At 38.6% G+C, this 22,420-nt stretch overlaps 2 protein-coding genes across 7 annotated transcripts; one reads left to right on the top strand and one right to left on the bottom strand.

Moving 5' to 3' along the window:
* The first annotated feature begins 253 nt into the window (after window positions 1-253).
* Window positions 254-2,254, top strand: LOC104437721 (gibberellin 3-beta-dioxygenase 1). The gene is made up of 2 exons (XM_010050729.3): window positions 254-741; window positions 1,483-2,254. The coding sequence occupies exons 1-2, from the start codon at window positions 254-256 to the stop codon at window positions 2,060-2,062; spliced, it is 1,068 nt and encodes a 355-aa protein (XP_010049031.2). The 3' UTR covers window positions 2,063-2,254.
* Window positions 2,255-6,016: 3,762 nt separating this feature from the next.
* On the bottom strand, window positions 6,017-14,788 carry LOC104430564 (coiled-coil domain-containing protein 93). 6 transcript variants are annotated; one of them, XM_010043309.3, is made up of 11 exons: window positions 14,508-14,788; window positions 13,842-14,001; window positions 13,586-13,669; window positions 13,306-13,419; window positions 12,885-13,064; window positions 11,730-11,809; window positions 9,078-9,117; window positions 8,856-8,963; window positions 8,360-8,440; window positions 7,391-7,557; window positions 6,017-6,496 (listed from the first exon to the last, which is right to left on the bottom strand). In XM_010043309.3, exons 1-10 carry the CDS (start codon window positions 14,705-14,707, stop codon window positions 7,402-7,404), a joined length of 1,203 nt encoding a protein of 400 aa, XP_010041611.2. In that variant the 5' UTR covers window positions 14,708-14,788; the 3' UTR covers window positions 6,017-6,496; window positions 7,391-7,401. The 6 variants fall into 6 exon arrangements, with proteins under 6 accessions (XP_010041611.2, XP_010041607.2, XP_010041609.2 ...); XM_010043305.3 differs by having other exon boundaries at window positions 7,391-7,513; XM_010043307.3 differs by having other exon boundaries at window positions 7,391-7,513; window positions 13,586-13,651.
* Window positions 14,789-22,420: the final 7,632 nt, after the last annotated feature.

Below are 22,420 nucleotides of genomic sequence, written 5' to 3'. Positions count from 1 at the left end.
TCATAGTAGAAGTTTGAAGTGGACTACGGTCCGTGGTTTTTCCCTTTGGTTTTCCACGTTAAAAATTCTGGTGTTATTTACTATTTATCTTTACTGCTTTCATTTAATATTTTATCCTATTTAATTTTCACGGAAACAGTAGAGGGAAAAATTATCTGGACCTTCTCCACAAATATTCTTTTCTTTTTTCCCAACATAAAGAACCCTATCTTTCCTTGTTAGCTTCTATCTTCCTTTCAAATTCCAGCTTTTCATGGCTACTCTCTCTAAAGCCTACACAGAGACGCCTCTCCATCTTCAGCACATCATCCCCATAGACTTTGATTCTGTTAAAGAAGTGCCGCAATCGCATTCATGGCCTCAATCGGACGATGAGTCTACAAGGAGGATGTTCAATTTAGATGGCGATCACTTCTCAATTCCAGCCATCGATCTTGATAGCCCGGATGCGATCGAAATGGCCGGTCATGCATGCAAAATTATGGGCATATTCCAGGTCACTAACCACGGAATCCCTTCAAGTCTTCTGAGGGAGGTTGAGTCGCAAGCCTGGCGGTTTTTCACGCTCCCCGCGAGAGCCAAGGTAAAGGCCCTCAGGTCCCCCAGTGGAGCTACAGGCTATGGCGTCGCTCGGATCGCACCGTTCTTCAACAAGTTCATGTGGCATGAAGGGTTTACCATGATGGGATCGCCATTGGAGCATGCTAGGGAGGTTTGGCCTCATGGGTATCGCAAGTTTTGGTGAGTGGTAACTTCCATGCATGGTCAGTTCATGCACGTGGAGAAGGTGATGAGTGGGTAGATGGTTTATTTAGGCATGACTAGGAAGAACCAGGGTTTGGCTGGAGAAATCTTTCATTAAATTTTGGTGATAATTTAAAAAGTCTTTATAAACCAATAAGTAGATAATTACTCTTTGAGTGCGAGGAATATGGTGTTCTACTTCACTCCTGAACCTAGTTCAATACCATTCTAGCACCAAAGGCAAATTAAAAAGATTAGCTACCTATTTTTCCCTATATACTTACTTGCATGATTACTAAATTGAATAGTCTTCTTTCCTTCTTTCTAGAGATTCAGATACTCCTCCAGAAAGTAGTCGACTTTGTGATTCTAGTGAACCTGAAAATCAAAGAGCTAAAAGAGGGGAGGGAGCTGCATATGTATCAAAGATTAGAGAACTTGTTATTCAAGCTTACTACGGAGTGATGCTAAAAAATTCGTAGGTTTTTATCGCTTTTGCAGATCTAATAAGCCACTTCCAGCGAAAGCTTGTAATATGCTCAATACTACTTTCTTATTTTAGTGAAGGAGTGATTTCCACTATGAATAATGCTATAAATACAAAAATGTATTTACAAAACTTGGTTTTATGCAGATTTAATAGACTTGTCTTGGTATCGTTAGCATTATCGATCTTGCTTGTACTGGGCATCATTATGTTTTTGTCCTCTCTTGTTTTCTTGGGGTCACGTACAACAGTGAAGTAATGGAAGACTATCAGGACAAAATGAAGGCGCTCTCAGAGAGACTACTCGCCATGATCCTGAAGTACCTCGGCATATCTGAGCACGATGTCGACTGGCCGCGGCTCCGGAGCAACGCCTGCACTGCGCTGCAGCTGAACTCGTACCCGCGGTGTCCCGATCCGCGCCAGGCCATGGGGCTCGCACCGCACACCGATACCTTCCTCTTGACAATTCTTCACCAAAACCACAGCGCACATGGGCTCCAAGTCCACATGGAAGGCCGAGGCTGGGTTCCCGTGTTTCCCATGAACGGTGCACTTGTGGTGAACCTGGGCGACATGCTCCACATCATGTCCAATGCCATGTTCCCTAGTGTCGTTCACCGGGTGATCCCAAGTGAGAAGAGGCACCGGCTAACCGTCGGTTACTTTTACGGACCCCCGACGGATTTTCACGTCGGCCCTATACATGGACTCACACAGTCCTCAGGCCGAGAGGACGCTGCTCGGTTCCGGTCCGTCACGGTGAAGGATTACGTTCAGATGAAGGCCAAGAATCTTGACAAGGCACTCTCTATGATTAGGATTAGATGATAAAGAATTAACTATTGTCTTTGTTCTTTTTTGCCCCTTCCGTCGTCTTCTTTGTAAAGTATGATCTTTGTTATTAGTTCCTAGTCAGGCGCGTCTTCTTTGTAAAGTATGATCTTTGTTATTAGTTACTAGTCAGACGCGTGACGCATGATTATTCCATAAATAATGTAAACGCGCACGTGTCTCGATGGATAGCCGCTCGTGAAAAAGACAAAAGCTCTATGTTTATGCATATGGAAGTTAATTTGCAAAGCTTCAGCGGGTGGAAATTGAAGTCGTTGTAACCTAAATGAAGCATTTGAGGTGTGAATTATTGTCCTGAACCTGCTGGTTGGAATCCTAATTATATAAACGGTCCGCAAGAAAACTCTTTGTCAACTGCGTCCGCCTCATGTTTACAAATCAAAAGGAAAAGATCAGGACAAAGAAACAGTCAGACACGTTTTCACATCATGCTGGGGCTCGGATCTTTCTTAACCCATGTGACGATGAGACGAAGAGAGCCTCTTGTTCAGCGATTGGAATTTCTCCACCGCCACAGTAGTGGGCACATTTTTATTTTGTCAAGCATCAACGAATGATGACAAGATGCGATTGCCACGCTTTAAGAGATTTTCGGACGGATGTGTGCTCGTTCCAATCAGATTGAACCGCCTTTTAAGGTCTGGTACCGTCCCATTTTAATTAAAAAGGCAAATTCTTATGATATATCTATACACACACACACACACAAGTTGAAGCATTTTACTTCAGTAGCATTCAGTTTCAAGTGATTATCATCTTTGTTCTTGTTAAAAATCATGACTCAATTATTGATGCGTTCCATTTTTTTTTTCTAAATGAAACTTTAGGAACTGAACTAGTTGAATTGATTTCTAAGTAGAACTAGTGGTTCTCGCCTTGGAATCGGTGATTGAACCGGTCCTAGATGGTTCTAGGAAACCAAACTAGCTATTCCTATACTAGGCCTCAAACCAGTGGTTTCATGCCAGTTTGGTCTAGCTCCTGAGTTGAATTCGATTAAATTTTCACCCTTATCACAGCCATCTTTTCTTGATCTTATGCAAGAAAGACACCAAAGGTAACTAACATTAAGAATGGCAAATAACTAAAAGCCTTGGTTCATCAATTGAGCCTCCACAAATTGATTGGCTACACTTTATTTGAAAGCGGTAATGCCCTATTCAAATTGAAGCATTTCTCAGCCAAAGGAATTTTGGGTTCATACTCGCATTTTTTTATGAGTGAACCCCAATCAATGATTTGTGATTGAATGATTTGCCTATATTTTGTTAGAACTAGTCTAGGCTAATTAAGGTCCAAAATTCAAATGTCATGATAACAAATTATTTATTAACCTTCAAATTTAGTGGGCAAAGTGCTTTTTAATTATAAATAAATAAATAAATAAAAAGAGGGACGATATACGAGGGGCAAATAAAGAAGATAAATAAATTGTCACGACAAGTTGCATAGTCAAACTTGTCTTCGCCTTCCTTTGGCTACAAGTCCTTTCATAGGACTTTGTGGGGATCATGGGTCAACTTACGCGATCTATAACTTTTTTTTTGGTCAAATAAATTACGCATGCAATAAACAACCAAAATTTCAATTTGAAATCTACCTAACATTCTAATAAGTAGTTACTTAGGTAATCAAACAAAAGATTAAATATACACTTCAAGTTAATGTATATGATTTAACCTTTGATGGTTATAACAATTAATAACGTAAAAAGCTAATGAAAAAGATAAATCTCATATCCATGTTCGATTTACTTTCTATTACCAAAAAATTATAACAAAATAAATTAAATTAATTTGATTCAATATCATTCCAAAGGCTCTCTTCTAATGATTGAATTAGCGGATCAAAGTGAGTCTTTGGGATGTAATGATGATGATAATAGTTGTTTTTTTTTTTATGACTTTATCTTTCTTGACATGTCCTTGCAAGCTAAACACCATTAATTAGATTGAGGGTTCCGTGAGCACCTGGAAGGCTCGAATCATAAAGTAGAATACCTCCAACACAAGCCAAGTTTAGCATCAGTCCAAAAGAATCTTGATAAAAACGGAGTTTCTTGCTTTAATATGGAATCTATGGTATGGCAATCTTATCTCGTGGCCAAATTCCATGCAAATTCAAGAATTCATTGCAATAATCATGGTACAAAGTGAAGTGACAAGTTTCTGGTACGCTGAGTTAAGGGAAAAGCATGTGCGATGTGCGACTAGAATGATTGGTCTCTTATGTTCTGTCTGTTGATCGTATTTAAACCATGGAAGAGTTTGGAACATAGGCCAAAGCTTCTGAAACTGTGTTTTTAATGGAGTATGAGGGAGAAAATTAATTAATAATACCATTGCATTAATCTAATCCTTTTGGAGATGGACGCGGCATTCCTTTTGAGTGGAATAAGAAATGAAAGAAGATCCAAAGTCTTAACATTGTTCTCTTCACCTTGTGATTGCATGTCTTCTATTTTTATTTCTCTAACAAGCCTTTTGCTCTATCTCATGCGAGTAAATCTAAGATTTCCCCTAAATATGATTTCCCCTGAATTAAGAAATACCGAAATTGATAATACCTTGTGAAACCGTGGAATTGAGCTTATGATGTTAAGGGACAAGAATAACACTGAGCATACTAACATAAGTTCGTGAATCGGTATACTAAGTGATGTGATAAACTTTTGTTAATTAAAGACGACTGAGTCTTCTCATTTTCCCATTCTCAGTATTGTTCTTGCTTACTAACCCATCTTCCAAGACCAGAGAGGTTTTGCTCTTCTTTGTACTCTCCTCTTTCTTGTCCTTTTCTGGGGAGTTTGGAAGTGTCTGGCTTTGTGCCCCCCTTCTACATGTCTTTTATTCTATTATATTCTGCTTTATTTTATGGTGGTGGGGGAGAGGTGATGCTATGTTGTCCTTTTCTGAGGATTTCCAAAGTCTTTAAACTTATTGACAACTAAGGAGACCTTAAAAAATGACATGTCGTTAAAAGGACTCCAGTTGCCCATGTGTCTGCCCTGAGTCAGGGGAAAATGCTATAAATATTTCTTTTTGCCTAATTCCGTGGCCCACCCAAAATTTGTCCTTTGTAAAGGAGTTTCAAGAGCATCAAAAAGCAGCATCTTAAGAAGGCGCACTTATCATCCATGATTGGCATATTGCTCAGATATGGATGATTTCATTGTCTCTAATAACTACTCCATTATGTTGAGCACAGTTGATTATGAAGCTGTATGTCTTGATTGGTGCATGATGGACAAAACACTTTGCTCCTTAAATCAAGGACCATTTCAAAGGATGATGTGCAATACAGGAACGAAGCTTGGCATGGATTGCAGTTCTTCTGAGCTAACTTAAGTAAAGAATATGCAGCCAAAAAAAGAAAATTAAAAATGCAATGAAAAAGCTCTCTTTTAATTTGTCACGTAGGGTGGACAACATGGCACTTGCATGTCCCCTCACACAATTCAGTGTGTCTACAGAAGAAAACATATGCATATGATGGGACGTCAGGCTAAGTGTCGTTAGTGTTGCCCCTATTGTCCTGATGCCAAAAGGCAACAGATGTACCAGGCTTAATAATTTCTAGTACAAAGACAAGTGAACAACAATCTCTTTAACCCTTTTGCAATAAGATATTTCTTTCAGAATAGGACAAATCACCCCATCTTGACATGAGAAATTCATTCGCTAGCTAGCACCCTCTTCAATCATGTAATGTAATATCAGATCAATGCAAATCCACAAAGATTTTAAACCCATAAACTAAAAGATGTCACAAGTAAAGATATTCTTATCACTTAGCTCGGTTTGGAATAAAAGACATGACTATCAGAAAGACTTAGAAGATTCATGTTGACCAATGGTAGAAGAGATGACTAGGAAATTGACGATCCAAAGATAGTCATCTTAGACGGAGTATAGCATAAAGATTAGGGGAAGCAAAGAAAAATGTCCTAAAATAATCATGTTATAATTATCAAAGGTAAGAAAGGTTGTATCCAGATAATTTCACATCATTCAGAACCTGATAATTGGCTTTTGTGCTGGCTTTGAAAACCATACACGACAATTTAAGGCCTTGACCTAAAATCAAAAGTAACTAAACACTTATGTCGCTCCATATAATCTGCAATCATTTACCTGAACATGCTAACTGGGACCCTCAATCCATGATGCCCCCACATTGAGGAATCTCAGGATGACCAGATGCACGTAGCCTCAATCCTGCATTGCATAGACTACTAGTTTCGTACGCAGGCATGCGGTACACAGGTCACGTGAATCATCTTGACCAAAGGTGCACCCTCGTATTAGTTCCACGACTTCATAAACTTCCTATCACCTTGACTTCACATGGTGTAGCAGCATTTCTGGACTGAAGTTCACTCTTAAGTCTCTGGTTTCTCGCAATTTCCTCCTGGATATCAGGTGTCTTAATTTAGGCTTTGGGTGAATTAACTATCATAAGATCTTGAAGCAATGTACTAGACTAAGCTAATGTATAGCCAAGGATTATGAAACTTGAACAGAACACAACTAACATAAACAAGATACGCACAATGAATTGGTATTGATTGGTGACAATAATTTTAAAAAGAAAAACGTGTGTGAGAATAGTTTCTCTTTGCCGTAGGGTTATTTGTCATCACTCCCTCCCAAAAGATCTACTAATTTTTCAAACATATGCCATTTATTCCACGGTTTCTCTAAATAAGCAGTAAGAAAGAAGAGAGATCAGATTGTAATTAAATTACTCAGTGCCAATTACCCAGTCGATAGAAGATTATAAAACAAGTGGCGATATAACTTGATTGCACCCTGAACATTAGTTCCTCAAGAGACTCCTTAGAAAATGGATGATCTGCATCCCTCTTCCTATACAGATCAAATTATCCCTGAACGCCACTAGGCCAAGAACCATTTCCTCTTTTATTTGGAGCTACAATATTACTTGGATCCACTAAAAAGAGGTGAATTAACTACAAGGAAGGGACTAAGTGATTTTATAATGTCAACTTCACAGAGAGGTCCCAAGATAGGGCAAAACCATGGTAAAAAAGAATATGTCTGTAGAAAGATTGTTCATTTGTAGTGTCTGCCACTGTAGACAATGACCTCATAAAAACTAAAAGGCAGTAATAACCTTCCATAGCATCATCACAAGAACCCCTGACTATGGGATCCGACTCTATACACATGAAAACAGAACACATTTGGCTTCCTTATATTTAAGAACACATTTCAGTGTGGGCACGAAGATGAGGAAGAACAGTGTACTTCAGTTAGTTACTGTTCTGGCGCAAGTGGTTACCTGAAGAGCTCTTAACAGACTAGAACCGCGTCTCTGACTAGCTGCTGCTGCCGCATACTTCTCCCTGAGTGTATTGCAGACTCTCTGATCAGCCTGGATCCCCTCTTGCACTTTCTGTAGCTTCTGCATAACAACACAATCTGTCTGTGCTGCCTAATCCAAAAAAACTGCCAAAGGAAAAAAGAAATAAAACTGATTTATAGCTTTCTCCATTCTTTTGAGAAAGTTTGTCATGGGCCTCATTTTACAACACATAGTTTAAGCGTCTAAGACTGACATATCTCAGGCTCAGCCAACCCAAAAGTCTTCCAACACCCAAGATATCAAAAATTTTCTCAAAACTTCATCACGCCTGTAGAGCTCTCCCAATGAGCATCAGAAAATATATAAAAGTAGTAACTGGAGAAAGTGGTATTAGTAGATGTGTAAGTCAATTGATGAACAATCGCAATTAGGTGGGTGCTGTAAGAGAACCAAACACGAACATGAGGATAAAGATCAATTGATGAACAGAGTACCAAAACTAAAAAGAAACATATCAGCACCAATTATCTTTCTTCCCACAAAAGATTAAATGGAAAAAAGTTCTACCAAGAAACTGTCTATTTATGCAAGTTGACATCCCCAAATATATTCTTTTAAATAATAAGGCATCCAACCCTTTACAGGAAACAGAGAAGACGTAGACGTGTAGAGATGTTCAAAGAGAGGTGACAAGAATAAACCAGCAAGAAAATGCAACTGAAAGATGGCAACAGCAATCTCTTTTATTTTCTGAAAACACGACCATAGAACGTTCAGCACAAGACCGATTGTTCAATTGTCACTTAGCTGAAGATACAGCAATGATGTATAGTTCGTAAAAATTGCACATAGTATCGTATAATCCGTGTTGCAACTTCATGCAGTGAAATTAACTCTAAGCCAAGCCAGAGGAGGAGAAGGCACAAAGTTTGTGTATAATGTTACCTGCTTTATGCCCTTCAGAATTCCTCCCGTGGAGTCAATAAGTTTCAGGCGACCAGCAGTATCACTTATGGCATCTTGAAACTGAATGGAATTATAAACAAAATAGTTTCAGGGAAGATAAAACTGTGAAAAAGTTGATGACCAACCAAAAGCTTATGTTTGTGATATAAACCATTAGAAAGAGTACGTAAAACCATGTTTAAGAGGAACTTCACTGGAAGTTTCTAACACAGTATATGCAGTCATAACTTCCTTTAGAATTCTAATACTAATTAAGGGCTTCGCTAAAAGAGAAATCTATGGGGGCCCATGAGCCCTTTCAAAATGAATTTCACTGCAGCTAGATACTTCTCACTTGAGGCAACGTTCATGAGACTCAAAGAAAGAAGAGAAGATAGCTGGTAAAATAGAATGATTACAGGAGAGGACATGGGGAGCACTTCAGAAGATGAGGGGGAACTGACAAATATTAATCAAGATCTTCAAGTGATTATACCTGGGAATTTAGCGAATTCAATAATGATGTTTCCTTCAGCATTAGCTCTTTAAGCTCCAAAAGTGCATTATATGTTGCATAGTATTTACGGGTTTGTCTATGAATTTCCTGTAAATTAACAAACAAAAGGAATTGTAATTGCAGTGTCAGCACTAAGAATAGTTATACCAATATAATGTACAAGATACATAGAAGCAAAGCCTCAAAAAATGAATTCCTCACCTCAATATTTATATTCAACTCAGAAAAGCGGTGTTCATACCTGCAAAGAGCACTTTGTTACCAATCCTTAAAGAACATACTTTCATACTGAGGGAAGAAGTTTACCCTTAAACCATACCCAGATTGATCCACTCTGATAGTTAAAACTTAAACCACATTAACAATGCCCAGCACAGCAAATTTGTTTCAGGAGGGAATTAGGAAGCAAATCATCATGTGAACAGGATCAACTATCTAAAGTTAACAAGTAGTAGAAATACTTAAAAGGAGAAGAGAAGACCCAAAATCCTCCTGTAAGAACTTAAACATTAAAACCACGCCATTATCTAACAACTTAAACTTTTAAAACAGTTAGCAACGGTTCCATAAAATCTTTAATGGCAACAGAACAGCAAGTTCTGAGTTCAAATCTTCCAGGCCTTTATTTACTTCCCATACTATATATTTACATGCTTTAATGTTGTGTCAAAATCCAGCCTATGCACGAGTAGGGGTGTTGAAGTCTTTAAATATTTATACCACACCTTCATCCAACAATCTAATCATTTAGAACTATTGATAGTGGTCCCACAAAATCTTTTACAACCTATGATGTTTGGCATTGCTGGGGAGATAGTAAGGAGAGACAACATTAAGTTGGTAATTTTGAGCATAAAAGATGCAGTGCAATTTCAGCAGGTTGACAAGAACCAAGTCTCAAATTTAAAAAAAAAAAAAAATAACGAACTTGTACCTAGGGGACAAAAATGGCCCCAATTTGAATGTTTCAAAAAAAAAAAAATCACGTGCTCAAGGAACAAAAAGGGCCACTGTTGTATTTTCCACACAAGTGATCCTATGAGGCAGTTGACATAAGATGCCATTTTTAAACTAAAAAAATGATATTTATTTAAGATTAAAGGAAAAACAAAGGCAAATGGATGTAGAATGAGATAGGGGAAGGGGGTGGGCCAGCAGCGGTGGTCGATACAGCCCTTGAGGCTAGTGTCAACCGCAACATGTCACGCAAAAATGGCTTGGCTTAATTTTATACTGAATAACTAAATCTGGGAGGTTCAAAATGGCTATAAATTAGTGCAAAAAGGTTGCGAGAGCAGTCATTGATGGAGCAGAATGGTTGCCGAGGCTACAAGGGCAAGCAAAGAGGTGACTATTAGAGTGCTGGTGTTCCATTAAGAGTGGTCTTAGCTCGATGATCCAGGTGTTCCATTAACACACTTACAATTTGTTTGTAAATTTTATCATGCATAACTGTCAAATATTCAGCCTCTATCCACACCCAACCACAAACACCAATGGCACTTCTCTCTGCAGTCGCCTTTGACTACTCTGTCCTATGGCCAAATGACAATGGCATCAACTAATTATGTCAACAAAAGATGTCGTTGCAGCCAATGCCGCCCTCAAGGATGGCGTCGGCCACTACCCCTTCCCCTCACTCCTCTTCTATTTCAACTGGTTTTTTTCTTTTAATGTTAAGTGAAAATTATTTTTTAGCTGAAAAAACATTTATATTTAATTTTAAAAAAAATAGAAAGTGACGAGTCAGCATGACACGTAAGCATCATTAATCATGTTGCTGCCATGAATGATCGCTTGAACGGAAAAGACAACAATGGCCCGTTTATACCCTCAAGTACGGGTTCATGATATATGTTTTGGACATTAAAAAGGGGGGCCATTTTTGTCCCCCGATATAAGAACGTGATTTTTTATGTCTACATCCATAGTGCAGATGTAGACATAAAAAATCACGTTCTTATATTGGGGGACAAAAATGGCCCCCCTAAATGTTAAGAGTATGAAAAAGTGGTAATGTTAGAGTTATGATAATAAACCAATCATGTTTTCATCTAATAGTTTAAACTTTAAAAACAGTTGATAATCTCCCGAAATTTCAAAAATTTGAGCAACCTCTCCGCAAAATCTCTCACATCTTCTACTTTGTCAGCAGAATAGTTTTTTAGCTTGACAATAATTGGATATAAGGCAAGCCTGTTTGTCAATAAAAGTTTCAGAACCCTTTAACGTGAATAAACATGAAGTACTTCCTGTAACCCCCATCACTCCCTATAGTTTCATCCCTAGATGATGTCTAAATCACAATTTTAAGGTCCCTTACTGGTAGGATCAGTTAACTTGTTGGGATTAATGTTTTCTTTAGATAGTTGGTAATCCAATGCATGCCGACGATTCATTTTAAGTATTTCATCTCACCACTGCGAGTAGTTTGATCTACATATCTCATCAGTGCAGGATCCATAGCTTAATTCATATTTTCATGTTAGAACATTACTAACTGCACTCAAGGAGAAGAACAAGAAGAAAACTAGAGTTTGATCTTCAGTTAGACAGGAAAAGAACAACAAAGGAGAAAAGGCTAGATGTGTTGGAGCACCAGCACACACTATATCAATTTATAACCCATATTATGATTTTGACACAGACTACAAATGCTAAATAAAGAAAATACCTGTTACGGGCACCAGAGTAAGGACTAGGAAATGATAAAACTCGTCTATTGAATCAAGACAATGAAATCAGGAGCCAAAAGAAAATTGAAAAATCTGGGTGATAAAAGTAGACCAGCGCATCATAGATTCTAGAGAAATCTAAAAGACAAAAGTAAGGCAAGGGAGAGAGAGAACATACTGAATGAGTTCCGATTGGGAAGGCACATCTTCAAGTTGCCGCCTTACAGACAACAACATCCTCAGTCTAGCCGCTAGTTCCTACCATCAGGAATACATTATGCACCATAAATGAGAATTGCAGGACAAAATAAGCTCAAAAGGTATGACAGCTAAGCTATATCTTTGGACCAAATAAAATCAGGCATGCAACAGCAAGTCATTTGTACTGCATTCTGCAAAAGAAATCATAACAAAAACAATATCCTCTTGAAAAAATCCAGCACTAAAAGGTTGCCTGCCAAAATTGGGCCCAAGGCCGAAGGATATTAAATTGCTCTACTGCACACACAGAGAAATGCTACACCTTGGTCGATGGCAGCAGTTTACTGGATAGACATCAGAAAACATGAAAGATTTAAAATCCCAAGACAAATTTTACCCAATTGATACACCATTATTTTCTTTAATCATAATCATTGCGGTCTTGTAAGAAAATTTGCATGCACTGTTATAACAACATGAACATAAAATCAAAGAAGACATCTTGACCAAAATCTTATGACAGGACGAGATTTGATTAGAGCCATCCAATGTCAAATTCCAAAGGTAGACCAAATTAAGTTCACAACAAGCAGAGAGGATAAGCAGTGAACTGTACTAGCTAATTAGCAATTCATCTCAAACACTATTCGTCCCATCCATTGAACTAAAGAAAGGGCCCCCAAGAGAAAAGAACTTCCATTATGTTTCTGCTCACTATAATCCGTACAAGTTACAAAGGGATGGCAGAAGAAAGCATCAGCCAAAATTCTTTCGCAGAAAATATGAACATGAACACACAGTAATATAAAAACTCCTTGGCTAACAGAAAAAAAGAACATCAGAATCCCAGGTAGTCAAGAAGATCCATATATTGCTATCACTTGTGATTCGGACCCTGCAGTACATTCCAATTCATAGATGGACCACCATGATGGATTTCCATCAACTAGCCTCTATTGTGCTCAATCATTGACTAATCACCATGACTCAAACGTGTTGATCAGCAACCAAAATAAAAATACGTGCTGATCAGATATGTGCAAGAAATTATGGATTGGCGACATTCTGGCAGTGGACCAAAATATACGATCAGATGACATAAGTCCTCAAGGGTAGTAATAAGACCCAATACCTTCTTTGCAAGGTGCAACTTTTCCAGTGATATGCTAATACAATGATCTAAATCATCATGGAGACTCTTGCTATCACAGTTGTTGGTTATTTTCTCCTCCAAGTGAATAATCTTGGCTTCCAAATCTGATTTCTTTGCAATGTTATCAGATTGGCAATCCAATTCTTTCTTTTCCAATACCTGCAGCCATTCCCATTACGTAATGTAAAAATGGGAGCAAAAGACTATTGGTGGAAAAAAGGTAAAAAATACATGACGGATGATGAGAGAATAGGGAAGGACATCCACATGCTGGCCAAACCCCAGAAAATGAAAATTGACATTGATTCGAGGCTAAATTAGCAGTTGGTCCAGGAACAAATGCATTAGCATTAAAAAATGGTTTAGAGACATGTCCACATAGTAGAGGGAGAATATACACCTTCAGTGACTTCATGAGCAACATTAATCGGCGAACCACAGAATCGACTTTTGCTGCCCTGATTTTCTCGTGTAAGAGTTGCATCTCTTCTAAAATATGCATTCTCATCAGCTTCTGGCCAGGAGAAGAAGAAAACTAAAGTTACCACCAGATGAATCTGGCTACCATAGGAAACAGAGAAAAGAGCTTCTGCCTTTTGAAGAAAGTACTCCTAAATAAGTGTTAATCTCTTGCATGAATCCGAATTAATGAGCTCCAACCGTTATATCATCTCACTAACCTTTTCCTCTGGATCGCTGTATCTAGACTCAAAAGTAGTTCCTGCAGCACCTAATCCACCATCAAGCTGCCAAAGAGGATTCTCCTGATCTTTAGCAAAAAGTCCTGTGTGATAATTATGGGTGTCTCTAGAGCAAAGATGGCATGATCTTAGTAGCAAGAGTGATTTAATTTACAACAGAAAAGAAGCCACATTAGCATGTAAAGATGCAGAACTAGTTCAGAACCATGGCACAGCACCAATTAGCCAAACTCACCTCATCCCCCGTAACTCCAATGCGGATCCGAACATGATTGACAAGCCACCGTGCAACAGGATACACGCTTCCGACTTCAAGACTGTAAATGTCTGAAGCTTGCAGAGGGTGTGGGCAGTTTAACAATTTTAAAGCTTCTTCGACACCATGACTCGCTTCCCTGAATAACAATAACAGAAGCCATAAATGCAATTGGAAAAAGTTCAATTTGAATACCCATTTACCCTGTGACATAATTGTAAACGGAGGGCAACATAAACTACATCGAGGCGACTCCCTGAAAAGAAACTAATTTACTTGAGCAAGAAAGACAGGATTTTTGGCAAAATACCCCAAGCAGCCATTGGTCAAGACTCAAGCTTTCCTCAGAACTCATATCAAAGAAAGGAATGCATGCTCTCTAACAATCAAACAACCTCAGAACACAGGGCGCAAACTTCATTCTGAGCAGTGATATGACGTGAAACTCAAGAGGGTTCACCAACCCATGTAGTGTCACTGCCATCAATTATCATCCCACTAAACGAACCAACGGATCAAACAAAGAAACGTCCTTTCTTCCATCTCTCGCCATGAATGTCGACAGAGGGAGCTGTAAATCAAACTGGAAATGCAAGAAGCAATACGCCCACGAGAGAGAGAGAGAGAGAGAGAGAGAGAGATTGCCTGATGTTATCTTGAGTTAGAGTTTCAGGCGACGGTAGGCTGAGCTCGGGATCGACGGCGCGGATGCACCGGGACAGTCCGGCGACGAGCGCGGCGGCGTCCGGCGGGTGGCGACGCCGTGTCGGGCCGAGATCGATCGATTCGAGGAGACCGACGACGGCCGTCAGCTGACTCGGGGAATCGGACGGTGGCTCGGCCATCCCCAGGGTCGGACCCGCTTTTCTGCCGTCGGATCTTCTCTTTATTATTTAGAGCGGATTCCTGAAAAAACGGATAAATTGGGCGACAGTTTCCTACTGATTTTTCAATCTATATAACAATTCGGCGCAATTTTTTTTTTTTTTGAGTTAATGAAGCTTTTAGTCTTTAAAAAAAATGGATTCCTTTTTTTTTTCGGCATCTGTTTTCGGAGATTAATCGACCAAATTGAATCTCTACAAATTCCTTAAACAAATTTGGGCTAGAGATACCGCAAATAATCAAATCTTGTATTACATAATAATTCATGAAATTTAGTCTAATGTGTAATTATTTTTAGTTCATTTAAGATGGTCCTTGAATTATTTTTAAATATTTGATTGTAGATTTCATCAAACAAGGAGAAAGTCACCACAAGCCCTTGAACAATTGTGAAATATTCAATCCGATCCCTAATTAACAGCAAAATGCACAATCTAACTCTCCATTTATAGTCTTGTCGTCAACTTTCTATAACAAAGTCAAATCAATTCTTCTAAATATTTTCACATATATTCAAAATTATGCTATTACCGGATTTTATAATATCTTTTCAACAATAAGTATGGTAGTAAAAATAGAACCTCGTTTCAAATTGTATCAACTTATCTAAGTATTTTGATAACTATATCTAAGAATTATATCAAGTTATCTAAGTATTTTCATAACTAAATCTAAGAATTATATCAAGTTATCTATATACTCGTACATATGTGTTTGTAACATTTTAGATAGATAAAGTTCTCGGCTTTTGTCCATGTTCTCTCTGTTTAAAAGGAAAACCCTTTATTGCCCAACACAAACGCATGATCTCTGTCACAAATAATAGAGGAACACAGCAGATCAACTTGACATCATCGGACCAGAACTCTCCTATAATGTAGGAATTTGTAGTCAACCCACCGCATGCATAACCTGCTCGGTTGGCACAATTAGCAAAGATTCAAGAATCTCCAGGCGGCACAGTGGGTTCAGGAGACGGTCGATGGTATTATGCATTTCGCCGGGTGGGAGCAAGAATGGAACTTGCAAGACAAGGCCAGTAATGCAGCAAAGGATCGCTGCCGTAAATGATACAACAAAAGTCTGACCAAAAAAAAAATGATACAACAAAAGGCAATGTAATGGCAGGAAAGTCACAAAAATAAACAGTTTCGACCAAACTAGAGGCAGGCGGGCGTGCGCCCACAATGAGTGATGGAGAGAGAGAGAGATTCAAGCCCAGGTTGGCATGTTTATCTTCATGATGTTTCTATGCTCTGGCCCCATGAAGAGCATAGAACTGGGGGAGAATTTGATATCACCATGAGAACAACATTTCAGACGAACAATGCATGCTTGCAAATTGCCATTAGTTCCGCTGAAAACAAGTTACATCTACAGCAGCTTCTAGCTTTTTCACTCCATAGCAATACAATACATAGTACCACTATGTTGAGATAGCTAGTACAAGCACCTAAAGGGGGTGGATAGATGCACAAACAACTTTTTGCATAATATAGTATAAAACGTTACTTTTAACCTGAGTCTATTTAACAGTAGACTTTGAAGATGAAAATAGATTCTAACAATCAAGTAGAGTTATGAACAAAGTAAAAGAGTTCAGGGAAGAGAATAAGAACACAATATTTATAGTGGTTCGGCTTAATCCAAGCCTACATCCACTCTCTCGCACTGACAGCCCACCAGCTGGATTTCACTATGAATCAAAAGAGTCGTTACAATATCACGTCCTTGATTTCACAGTGTAGAGACTCTGCTACACTTCCTTAAGGTTTCACAAGAATCTAAACTCTCTTTTGAGTACAAAATTTACACTCAACAATTGAATCAGTAAAGAATAAGGAGCTTCAGACTTTGAAATTTATTTATCGCGCACTACTTTAAACAACTAGAGCATCCTCCTTATATACCCCTCCATGCCTTTATAACCGTTGGCACCTTCCAAAGGAGTTCTTTCAATCTACTCGTTGGACATAATCAATTAGGGAAATCTCGAGTTATTTAAGGAATGTGATGATAGCCCACCAATCCTGCTCGCCCATACAATTAGAATCTTGGTTTCCATAAGTAGAACCCTCCAAGTATACTTCGCCTAATCAACGGATCCAAGTTACTCGAATTAATTTCAAATCGAATAAAAGATCTTGAGATGTTATTTCCAGCCAAAAGATCTTCTTTAGCCGCTCGAATCAAATCCTTAAAGAAATACTCGATTCTGGATAAGTTTTCTTCGACGGTCTAGAAACTGTCAATAAGGGTAGACTTTAAATCTTGAGTCTGGCAGTCTGTTAATCTTTAGATTTTGATGAAAGATCTGTAAGTCTTCAGACTGAACTGATGGAAACGTTTTGTCAGCTTCAAAACAAATAAGGAAGTTTTCTCCAACAATTTCCCCCTTTTTGATGGTGACAAAACTTTCCTGCAGATTTGAATTCTTTTGACCTACAATACTCAAACAAACAAAGATATCTCATAAAAGATAAATGGATTAGAATAAAGATAGTATCGAATCTACATCCACAGGAAATGAGTTAGTCCTGTAAAAACAACTATCTTTGCCATGAGAATATCAACAATGCTTAAGATATTGCAAGCAATAAGCGATCAAAACACCTCAGATTAAACCATCAAAACATAGTCCAAGCCAGTCACAACCAAACAAAAGTAAAGTCAAATAAGAGTGAGTCAAATTTGCAGATCTCTCCCCCTTTTTGTCAGCATTAAAAAGAAGACGAAATAAAGATTTGAATAAAATCAAGATTGCTTTGGAACACGAACAAGCTGGAAATCTCCCATCGACTGGACAATCTCCTCCAGCTTTCTCAAGTCCTCCTTCAGTTGATCTACTTCCTGACCCTTGGCAGTTGCTTGAATTTGAAGAGAAATGGCCTGAACTTGATTGAGCAACGAAACTGAAGAGGCTTGATTGGCATTCCGCATATTCTGAACTTTGCATCCCAAAGCATAAATCTGGCCTTGCATCTCCAAAAGAACATCAAGCAATCTTCGAAAGTCTGCTGAGGTATCAGTTTAAGTGCTTGTTTCAGCATGGTAAGATTGTATAGTTTTAGCACATGATGGCATTTCAGTATGAGCACCCAAATATGGAGATGAAATCTCATGACCTTCTTCAAGGAATTGAGAGGCATATACTTCTTCTGGATCTGCAGGTGAACGACTAACATCATCACTAGTGAAGACAAGCGAAGAAGTACCTCTTTTTTCTGCAGCTCCCCCTATTTCATTGCCTTCCGGTGGAGAGAAGTATTCTTCATGCTCTGTCTCGGCCTCCGCGACATGTTGATCTTGTTCTCCTCTTTCCTCTTCTTCTGCTGATCTTACTTCCTCTGCTGCTTTTCTCAATGCTTCCCTCTGTTCACTTCTTTTATCCGTCTCTTCTTTGTCTTGATCCTCTCTCTCCTTTGACTCTGGAACAAAACGCTGAAGGTTTCTTAAGGCAAGAGCAGAAATGGTTACATCATCCTCATCTTTTTCATCTTCCAGGATGAGTGCTCTTCTTTTCTTGGATGGAGCTATCATCGGCTCCTTGCCTTTCCTTTTTGCCATCACAGAGTCTTGTCTAGTCTTGACCGGGGTTTTCTCCCTAAATTGCTCCAAAGCTTTGTTCAACTCATTCAGACGCATTTTGGAAACCATCTTCAGTCCCACCACCATTTGATAACACGTTCGAACACATAAGATTTTGGGAGGCTGAATATGAAAATGTCTGAATAACTGAGTGACAAGACTTGAATAAGGAAGTTGGCCTTTGTCCTCCACCATCGATCTATACATGTGAAACATGATAGTGTGTGGCAAAGAGAACTTTTTGCCAGCATTGATAGCATACATCAGCTTTGCTTCTGAATTTGAGACGTCAGTCTTTGAGGTCGATTTGGGTCTAAGGCAATTGATCACAATTTTGTGAAGCAAAACATTTGAGGCATTCATCCTCAAATACGAAATTCGTCATTCCGCCATTCCATCCCGAACAAGCTCTACAGTCGCACGACCAATAGACACACTAATTTATTGGAATACCCCTCTCTCTACTCCAATCACATTAGCCAATGTGTCTATATCAACTACATAGTCCTGGTCTCGAACACTGAAAGAAAATTTATTCGCATCCAAGAAACTTAGATTAGAATATAAATATGCAGTAAGTTCTGGATGAGCCATTGTTGCTTCAGAACAAAATCGTTCAAGTTGAAGTATGGTGAATTTCTCTCGCAACTTCACGTTCAAAGAATCAAGAAAATCAAAATTCACACTTCTTGGGTTCATCACCCCTCGGTTTAACAACTTAGAGTAAAGTCTCTTGTGTTCCTCAGAGTGAAACAAATCTGTCCTTTTGCTTCGAATATTCACCGCAACACCCATTCTAGGCTTAAAATGAGTGTACATCTTGTTATCATCATTTCCATCAAGTTGATTAGGCTCTCCAACACGTGGATCGCTTGGAATATTTGCAAAGGCTCTTTTTGCCGACCCTGCAGGAGCAACTCCCAATTGTTCCATCATTCACAAAAAGTGGGTTTCATTTCGATACCCTTTCTCTTTAAAAAATTCATCAATAAAGTTCAAGGGAGTACCTCCCTCCTTCAAGGCAAAGTAGAGTTTAAAGGTAAAGGTAGGCTTTTGAGTTCTTACAGGTTCTGCATCTTCAATAATTTCTTCTTTCGCTCAATGATGAACATCCTGAGGTCTAGCTTGAGGAGTATGACACGGTTGAGAATGTTGTGGACTCTGCTGCTGTCTTGGAGATTATTCTTCTTTCGTAAGGTCAAAGTGCGTAGGACCCTCACGCATATGCTATGGTCCCCTGCTCGCAAGCCTTGAAGACTTTTTTTGGAAAGACATTCTCACAGTCTTTGAGAGATTCCAAACTCGTTACGCGAGAAAAATGAAAACTTTGAGGATTAAACTAGAGAGTAAAAGAGAGAAGGTGATGTTCTATGCTTTCTAGGGTTTTGTGAGTAAAACAGAAGAAAACAAACAGTATATAAAGCAATTGAAACGAAGTATACGGAACGTTGTAAAAGGAAAAATAGAAAATGCATTTTTAAAAAATAACTGCATTTTTGAAAATAGATAACTGTAAAAAGATAACTCCTATTTCGAAAATGAATGATTACAAAATTAGGAAAGATAACATCAATCAATTGTAGATTAATAGGCATTCGTACCTTTTCGAGTTTTTATCCGAGAGATAAAAAGGAAATAACTTACAGTCGAAAATCTTGATCTTCTAAGTCTGAGAATCCTTAGACTTTTATCCCTAAGTCTGAGCTTTTTCAGATTTTAAGATATTAAGTTTGGAATGAATAGACTCAAATTGACTTTTTTCCAGAGGTTTTATAAATATGTCCACCAGCTGATTCTTTGAGTCAATGAATTGAATCAAGACTTCTCCATTTTGAACATGATCTCTAATAAAATGAAGTCGAATTTCTATATGCTTTAATCTTGAATGAAGAATTGGATTCTTTGTGAGATTAATCGCGTTGGTGTTGTCACATTTGATCTCAGTGTATGAATCTTCTATTTCAAAGTCTCTTAGCTATTATTTTATCGATAAGATTTGAGAACAACAACTTCCAAGAGCCACATACTCTGCTTCTGCTGTTGAGAGATCTACAGTACTTTGCTTCCTTGAAAATCAAGATATTGTCAAGCAATTGACAAGTGCTTGATGTGCTATTTCTATCAACTCTACATCCTGCTAGATCTGCGTCTGAATATCCAATGAGAGTAAAGTCTCATTCTTTAGGATACCATAGACCTAACTTTGAGGTTGTTGCTACATATTTGATGATGCGTTTTGCAGCACTTAGATGCGATTCTTTGGAATCTGATTGAAATTTGGCACAAATGCAAACACTAAACAAAATGTCGGGTCTAGAAGTAGTAAGATAGAGAAGTGAACCAATGATACTCTTGTATAGCTTATGATCAACTTTTTTTCCTCCTTCATCTTTGTCCAGCTTCAAGGAACTTGACATTGGTATATCAATCTTTTTGCAATTCTCCAAATCGAACTTTTTAACAAGTTCTTTAGCATATTTTTCTTGGTGAATGAAAGTCCATTCCTTCAATTGCTTTACTTGTAGTCTAAGAAAGAAAGATAGTTTACCCATCATGCTCATCTTGAATTCATCCTGCATGGACTTAGAGAATTTCTTGCATAGATTTCGTTAGGTGATCTAAAAATAATATCATTAACATAGATTTGAACAAGTAAAAAGTCTTTACTTTCTCTTTTAATAAACAAAGTAGTGTTTACTTTACCTTTAACAAACCCTTTTTGGATTAAGAACTTACTTAACCTGTTATACCAAGCTCGAGGTGCTTGCTTTAAACCATATATAGCTTTTTTCAGTTTGAATACAGAGTCTGGTTTCCTTGAGTCCTCAAAACCGGGATGTTGCTCCACATAGACTTCCTTTTGGATAAAACCATTCAGGAATGCACTTTTGACATCCGTTTGAAATAACCTGAAATTATTGAACAGTGATTTGCTACAGTGAAATTGTACGGACTCAACGGTCTCGTCCGTCACGAGCATTGTAGCTACACACTGAGTCATCCGAGTTGTCTTCTAGGAGATGTGCCTCGTACTTCTGTTCAAGGGCTTCAAGGTCTTCTGGTGAGAGGATTTGGTTCAATCTTTGCGATGAGGATGCTTGTTCATGAGCCAAATGTGATGCTTCTTCTTCAGCCCAGTTTGTATTTTCATCTTCTTCTCCAGCCTGGTAGGATCCTTCAAGAAATGCAGCTTGGGTAGGTTAGAAACGTCTCCATCCTGGCACTTCTGAGTGTTTCTAGGCTCTGAACTAAAGGGCTGAGTTGTTCAAGCTGCTGGATAACAGAGTCAGGTTCCTAGGTGCCTAAATCCTTTAGAAAAGATTCTAATGGATTTGATAGCATCATCGTTCGGCTTTTCTCTTATAATAATGGAACTTGATCTTGTAGGTGGTGCTTTTCGGGTGATGCCTTTTCTTTCCCCTTTTCCTTCTGCAGGGTTTTGATACGATTTCGTAAGTTTGCCATATCCGGTTCTCTTCTATAAGGATCTGGTGGAATAGTGGCAAAAATAGAGGTTTGAGGTGGTGGGGGTAAATACCCAGTTTTAACAGGAGGTGCTAATGGGTCAAATGGTCTCGAACCTTCCTTCTTCAAGAAAATTTGGATTTGGGTTTTGAGCTTTTCTATTTACGGGGTTGTGGATTTTCGAGATAATGGTACCCAAGATGTTGTCCTGATTCCAAGGCGTGAAGCCTTTTCTGGAATTCAGAAAGTATCTTCTTGGTACTTTCATCATACCTTCGGAGGTCTTGTTGCACACTTCCAATTTTGGAGTCAATTGCTTTAAAGGCATTGTTTTGTGCTAATATAGTCTCTGATTGCCAATTTAGAACAGCTTCGGCGGCAGAGGTTTTTTTCTGTTTCCCATGTTCATCTATATCAGTGGGAGTAGGAATTTTTGGAACATGGCGGTATCCGCCATGAGGATCAATAAACTCTTGCGGCGGGGAATGAGAGTTTAGAACTTTCCTTGACAAGAGGAGGAAAGTCGGTATCCCGAAACATAGCAATTGAAGAAGCATATGGTACTTCTTACGGAATTTCGAGGGGGTAAGAATGCTTCTTAGCCCATTTAAGGATTGGCT

This window comes from Eucalyptus grandis, chromosome 3 (genome assembly GCF_016545825.1).
Source record: "Eucalyptus grandis isolate ANBG69807.140 chromosome 3, ASM1654582v1, whole genome shotgun sequence".
In the NCBI taxonomy this organism is placed as follows: Eukaryota; Viridiplantae; Streptophyta; class Magnoliopsida; order Myrtales; family Myrtaceae; genus Eucalyptus; species Eucalyptus grandis.
This window is presented reverse-complemented; position numbering and strand designations above follow the sequence as displayed.